The 7,613-nt window shown below is 35.3% G+C and overlaps 1 protein-coding gene across 1 annotated transcript; it reads left to right on the top strand.

Moving 5' to 3' along the window:
- Nucleotides 1-653: 653 nt before the first annotated feature.
- Nucleotides 654-2,919, top strand: LOC117343382. Its single transcript, XM_033905724.1, has 2 exons — nucleotides 654-921; nucleotides 1,163-2,919. Exons 1-2 carry the CDS (start codon nucleotides 654-656, stop codon nucleotides 2,917-2,919), a joined length of 2,025 nt encoding a protein of 674 aa, XP_033761615.1.
- The last annotated feature ends 4,694 nt before the right edge of the window (nucleotides 2,920-7,613 follow it).

The following is a 7,613-nucleotide window of genomic DNA, read 5'->3' as shown; positions in this document are numbered from 1 at the left end:
ACAAAAGGCAATTAGAATAGATCACTTCACATTATGTCTCTGGTGACCTAACTAGCTTGGTCTTGAATATGTCATTGCACTGACCAAGACCTAGTGATGGTTAACATAATGCTGTTATCATTGAACTGTACTGTGCGAGTCCCAGATATTTTGTATGTCCATATTTCTGTCTGTTTTTCTGTCAGGGCAATCATCTATTGAGACTGTAGTGCTGCAAATAGCTATATCAAACTACAAACACATTAAATGTTAAAAGTGTGTTACTTTGATAGCCCTTTGTAAAGGTATCTTTAATGTCTTATCCAGTTAAAAGTGTCCAATGCTTTTCCGCTACAACAGTCGCTAGATAAAATGTTGACGAATGACACAGCATGCCATTATTTAGAATCAGCGTTATTGATAAAAAATTCCCATTTATGTCCTCACAAAATTTTTTTGTTTTAAATGTTTGCATCAATAAGAAATTGATAACAAAATAAACAAGGCATTGCTTGTCAGTTCCAAAATCCGAACAATATCAACAAGCATTTAATTATAACCCTACAATTGAATGGTTCACTCTATTTTGCAGATACAGTGAACGCCATGGGCTGAATATTGTCAGAGCGTCAATGCTACATGTGCCGATTTTGAAAAACTGAACCTTGTACACGATGGAAGAAGTAATCGAGGAATTCTACCGGTGTGGATTATGTGAGGATACCATAACATTTCCAAAGAAACTCAAATGTCAACATGTCTTCTGCCATACATGTTTGGTAGTTTACATCACAACGTACTTCGGTAAAGCCTCGTTTCCATGTCCAGTATGTGAATATAAACACTCGCCAGTGGAACAGGAAGTTGTGATTTCCCAGAATTCATTACTAATACCAGAAGAAGATGCTCTTTTACGGGATGTCAGTCGATTTTTCAAAGACGGCAAGGAACCCAAATCAATTCATCAGATAAATAGAATCAATAGAGTGCCATGTATCTTTCATAATGGCAAACCATCAGATTTTCTGTGTACGGACTGTAACATGCTTGCATGCGAACGATGCAAACGGGAGATACATGCTCGCTGTGACTTACAACATATTCACAGGAGCATCCGTTTGAATTGCATTCACCCAGACCAGGACCGTGTCTGCAGAATTGACAAATTGTCTTTCTGAAACAGAAACTGTCAACAAAAATCTTGATTCAAAGTTAGGAAATATATTTCCAGACACTGCAGAGCAAGAAGATGGAATAAGGTCATATTACTCAGACCTAACAGAAAAGGTTGTAAAATATCTGAAAGAACAAGAAGAGAAAGTAATAAAAAAGGCAAGAGAACTAAAAGAGAAGGAAAGAGCGCACTTGGAGCGTGATGCTTTGATTAGTACAAAGATGATTTCCTCTGTTAAAATACGAAAACAACTTGCTGATGCATTGAAAGAACTTTATACCACGAATGCACCGGAAACCTTGGTAATATCGAATCATTTAAGAAAAGATTTTATAGTTTTCAATGCAATGTTGTCAGAACTACAATCAGATGTGGACACGAGGTACAATGTTAGATTCTTAATCAACACTGAGGTGGAGGACATACTGACTGAGGCAGATATTGTGAAGATTGAAGTAATCGATTGCTGCCACGAAGAAGCTTCTGCTGTGACGTTCCAGGAAGAGACCGAGGCTGATCAGCAGGAATTAAATGAGCAAGTCCCTGCTGAAGATGACGGAATAGCACCACCACCTTATATCAATGTAGCCCGAAATTCCTTCATACAAAGACCAAGGCCTCCAGCATCTGTCCCGTCACTGCCAGCCGATAATGACACACGTACAAGTCGGCGTCCTGCCCAACATCCCGACAACCTTCATCCATTGTCACTCTCTCCTTTCCTGAATCATGGTGCGCAGTCACCGTGCTGTTCGCCAAGACCCCAGTTGCAACCGTCGGCACCACCTATGTATAGGGATGGTTCCGCTCAGCAAATCTCTTTTGCTGAGGCACGAAGTGACGCTTTGCCACGACAAGCCACCGTTGCACAACGTGACAAAAAAACAATTTCTTCTGATGCAACAAATGTTGCGTTTAGATATAAAACAAAAATATCTACAAAAACTACAGGGGATCGTTATAATCCTTCATTGGTAGGTGTGGCGACACTCGGAGAATACTTTATCATAGCGGACCAAAAAAACCATCGTCTTATGCGTATCAGGAATGATAGCGTAGGGAACATCGTCGAACAGTACGAATGCACCGAGATACCATGGGATGTTACTGGTATAACACCAACGTTGTGCGCTGTGGCTGCTCCAAAAGCCGGAAGTATACTCTTCGTGAAATTCGCTCCCATTCCAGGATCCAAACCGGCTACACTTAAGAGAACAGTGAAAGTGGGCCAGTATTTGAGTTTAGGGTATTGTAAAACCAACCAGTGGCTTCTTGGTGGAAGAGGCCCTCCTTTCTCAGTAGCAAAGATTGATATATTAAATTTGGTTGGAGACCTCATGAAGTATATTGTTGTCGCAGATTCTATGGCAGTTCCGAGGAGCCTTATTTTGTCATCTTCCAGATTTTTAATATTTTGTGATGTACATAACCATGATGTGATGTTTACCGACATCGAGAAGACCATGAGGACACCCGTATCTTTGCGGGATAGTGCGAGTGATCACAAATCACTTACAGATCCACAAGGAGTCATTAAAGTTCCAGTGCTAAATGACAGCTGTATTACGTTTGACGCATGGTCCGGGGACGGCTTCCTAACATATGATTGTGGTTCCACAAAGTCAGTTATAAAAGAGTTAATCGATTTGAAACGACAACCAGACATTGACGCCGAATATTCGTTCGTAGTAAGCTCAGACCAGAAAACTCTGGCCGTAGCTCGCAATGAAGGGACCGTCACGTTGTACGATATAAGATACACGTGACGAGAGAAAACCCTAGGGAATTACTTCCCACAACATCAATACACTGGTATGTGCCAGTGGTAACTAGGAACAGTACTCACTCAATATGTACCGTTTTTTCTTTCTCTTGGTATATTTGATATAAATATATTTTCGTTAGGTTGAATTTTTTAGGTTTTTCTCCAAAACACTTTCAATTTCCTGATTTTCTATCACTGGGGAATCCTTGGAGACACACAAGCCTGTATAATACAGTTTCATATTCATTATACGCAGCACATTTTTATATCAATTACCAAATTCATTGAAAGTAATACTACAGTGTATTTGTTTTTCCTTTTTGTTCAGTCATACGAGAACATCTTTAGTAGCTTCCATCATGCATAATTACGATCAAGGGTGTATGCCCATATGACCTATATTTTGTTTGAATTGAGAAATGAAGACGGTTCATTATACGAATGCCTTATCTGCATTCCTTCAATTATAGAGTAACTGTAATTTCGCTTCGATTCAATGTGAATCGCAAACACTACAATCTGAATGGATGACATGCTTCACATGTCGGAATGAATGACGTACTACACATGTCGGAATGAATGACGTACTACACATGTATTTAACTGCTTAGATTTTTGTTACGTAAAAGAAATATCTTTATTCGGATATCGTTTGTAGCAGGATGCGGTTGTCCGTCTTTTCATTGATGACGGTTCATGAAATTGTATTCAAGATTGTTGTCTCAACTTGGATTAATTAAGGTTTCTTGTGGGTATGTATATCATCACATCGTATTTTGAATACTCTGTTTTTGTATTTCATACTTTTCTATTTTTTATATTATGAATCTATACCATTTTTCACCTTTTTTTGTCTTAATGTATATTCAATTTGTTTTTTTTTTCTATACAAATTTTATGATATGCACAATGCATTTAATATGGCTTGTGACGTCTTTTGTTTTAAATGTTCAAAGCCAAAGAAATCATTGTGATATGCCATATCTATGTACATTGTATCTGCTTTTCCAATTCACCTTGAATTTTCACACACATATATCCCTGTTTTACTCTGTTATTATATATGTGTAGTATACTTGTTATTTTGTTTTGTGATGTAATTGATTTTAGCCCACCATCACCATTGCTCAAATTTCCCGTCCTTAGAAAATCCCTCTTATCACCATTTCTTCACATATACAGAAGGATTTTGTCTAAACTTGATATGTACTGAGTAAGCTTTATTTTTCTCTGCTGTGCTCGTTCATTTTTTTCAATTTCAAAATGGCTGATTTCTACACAGTAGCCTTCTTGGATTTTGACAGTTGAAATGTCATCGCTAATTTTGAAGTATTCGAAGGATATTTCTCGAACTTGATGTGAACGTTTCCCTCGGTTACTAGCATTAGTTGGTGTTTGTTATCCTTGATGGGTCTGTCTAAGATTCTACTAATAACCAAGAGCAAAAGAGGAAAGATCAATCTTACGTACATTTTGTAGACCGAATAAAGATAATTATATGATCGGCCGCAAATCCCCCGGTGTTTCTTGTACTCAAAAGTGCCACACATGGTTATGAAATTAAATTTATCACAATAAATTATATAAATTTGCCATAAATCGTAAGGACACGTAATGTGTTCATGTTCTATGACCTGTTAAATTACTAATATTTGTTACTATGATATATGTTGATATTGTTTTGATTTATACTTCTGTAAACATTTATAGATTTATTGTAATGACTATCCACGGTGATAGTACATTGCTCAAATACAAATTAATTATGATGATGATGATGGACACTTACCTATGGATGGCTAAGTATGGCGGGTGATGTAGAAGTGTGATGAGGATACGATGATGACGACGATGTTACCATCTATTTTTTGATATCAGGAAACGATTTTATAAGAAAACCGGCTTCATTTTTTATATATATATACAAAAAATTGATTTTTTCCTACAAAAATAGTGAATTAATATTAAACATCGTCAAATACTTACAGTAATATACAATTGTAAGGCTGCACTGTTGATATCATTATAAGCTGTCTGGCTTGTAGAAATGTAAGGATATCTCTTTCCTTTTTTACCCCGACACATACATGTATGAACTAGACATAGTTATTGAATAAAGCTATATATATTCTTATTGAAAGAAATCCGTTAGGGGTCGATCCGATTTACATCCCCCATCCTAAGTCAGGTGCTGGAATCATATTCTACAAGCACGTAAACAGATATATTTGAAGAAAATGTTCGCATACATACAATTGAGTGTAAGCTAACCTTTACACCTAGTGCACTAGTAGTGCACTACGTTTAAACTAGTAGTGCACTTCATTTAAACTACAGGTAAACTAGTAGTGCATTACACCCTAAGAGGTGATGAACAGCAAAACCCCCATACATGTTATGGGCAGTACCCAAGGCTACCTGAGATTTTTACCTGTACTGTATAAGGCTATCTAGCAGTTATATTCAAAGAGTTATTAAAAAGGTTTTGGAAGTTTAGCTTGATGTTATATTTCAACCTTTCTATTCTTGTTAATTATACACTGTAGCTAAGTGAAGACAAATTTACTTTATAAATCCTTTAACTTAGTTTAATTGTTCAAGCCAAGTTTCATTTATCTTTTGGTACTTTATATTTTTGCATTGATTGATCAGTTATATATTTCACATGTTTAATTCCAGTAATTTTGGTTTCATCATTTGAAAGTATATAATAAAACATTTTAAAACAATTATCGTTACTTGAACATTTTCAATTTGATACATTTAATTTAATTTAATTTCAGATTAAATAAAGTAGCATATTTATAATTTCATTTTTGATGTGATATTATGCTTATTTAAACCTAATTCAGTCCATAATATATGTTATACATTCTATGTGCATACATCCAATGCTTAAAGTCAGAAACCTGAACACATAAAGAAATTAATTAAACATTGATTTAACATGTAAAGAAAGAGATACTTTGAATGTACTGGTAATTAAGTTTATAAAAGGTATTTGATACTTGTAAATACACCTTCCATCTTCCTTTAATGAAATAGTTGAAATTTCTGTACATGTACCCGTGTGCAGGTATCTAATACTTTGAAGATCTAACTTATTGGATCTGATTCCAGGTACATGTATCAGTTACAGGTAACACAGAATGAGATAATGGCCTGATGGAACAAGTAATGTCATTTTTGTTATAAAATACATATACTGGCAAACTTGGGGAGGGGGGGGGGGGGGGGGGCAACAGTTTAAAGCTTATATAACATGCATACATGTTCATGTATCTGGAGCTGTACCTGTCATACTACACTTGAATTATACAATACTTGTATTTGTAATTTCATAATTTTAACAAATATATAAATGTGGATCATGTACACCTTAAGCCAAAGTTTTTTACAGTTCACGCTAACATGTTTTTCGCAATATTGTTTAAAAACAAAATTTCGGGATACATTTTGATCAGCATTTAAGTGTTTCCCTATTGCTTTAAGAAGATGAATTATTGTTCTTTACCTTAAAATGTGTAACTGCTGGGGATTTTACCTCTTCTTGTAATTAAAGAAAATCAGCATATAAACTATATTTATTGAATATCTTTATTGTGAAGAAAAATGTATAAAAAAATTAATTATTTTTTGATGATTCGCCAAAAAAAAAAAAGTTTTTTTTTTTAAAACATCCACAGGTAAATTTTATATATTGGTAGTGTTAGATGCTAATTACAGGTAGGTAAGGCAGGGGAGCCTGGCACAGCATGCTATCAATGGACCCCTGGGGGTAATTCGGGACTTGACAAAACTATAGCCATGTGTTAAAACAGGCACACCTTAAGACTGATCCTCATCTGAAACATATATATAGGTAAGGTGTTATGGAGGTCCATTAGGTTGTGGTGAGGTGGCCATAGGGTTTGGGCCCTGGGGCCCACGTTGCCACGACAATAGGCATGTCCATGTCTCGTACAGAACATAAATGAGAATACACGAAACTTCTGACTCTTGATTATGCACTATGAAATGATTTCATAGTTGAATTAACAGATATTAGTGAAGTAACAATACATTGAATTTAAAAATATTTTTGTCTGATAAAATAATGAATATTACAACAGTCATCAAGGCCTAAAGGTAGAATTAATCATTAATATAAAATGTATATTAATTACATCTAAAAAAAAGAATGAAAAGCATCAAAATGTTTGAAATCAGGAAGATAAACAAACCTTAATTTGACATTATAATGAAATCTTTTAAAAAAAAATAATGATGAAAAACCACTACAAATCCAATTAATAGAGTTTTAATTCCTCTTGTGCAATATATCATATAAGAACCGCAGCCAATTTTATTTTGAGTTAATATTAGATACAATTTTATCAACATTAAATATTCCTGGTAAAGTCAGGATGACAGATATAAGGCAGTCAATTTACACAGGTCTGTATATGTAACAACTACAGGTATCTAACACAGGTGTCCAGTGGCACTGTCCATTACCTGTATAGGGGGATTTGTTGTCACACCTGACTGGAGTAGTGCACTCCTAGTTTAAACGTAGTGCACTAGGAGTGCATTGTACTGAACACTTTAGACAGTGAAGGCATATCATTTTAAGTACGATATATATGTTTATAAAAAGATGTAGGTCATTTTGCTTGCCTTGCCTCTCACCTTGCCGCTTCAAAGTCGACTCCC

The sequence above is a fragment of the Pecten maximus genome, chromosome 15, assembly GCF_902652985.1.
Source record: "Pecten maximus chromosome 15, xPecMax1.1, whole genome shotgun sequence".
Classification (NCBI taxonomy): domain Eukaryota; kingdom Metazoa; phylum Mollusca; class Bivalvia; order Pectinida; family Pectinidae; genus Pecten; species Pecten maximus.
This window is presented reverse-complemented; position numbering and strand designations above follow the sequence as displayed.

Coding starts and splice junctions, on each gene's coding strand:
- LOC117343382 (XM_033905724.1), top strand. CDS start 654: ATGGAAGAAGTAATCGAGGAATTCTACCGGTGTGGATTATGTGAGGAT. Junction 922..1,162: donor CAGTCGATTTTTCAAAGACG/GCAAGGAACCCA, acceptor TTTCTGAAACAG/AAACTGTCAACAAAAATCTT.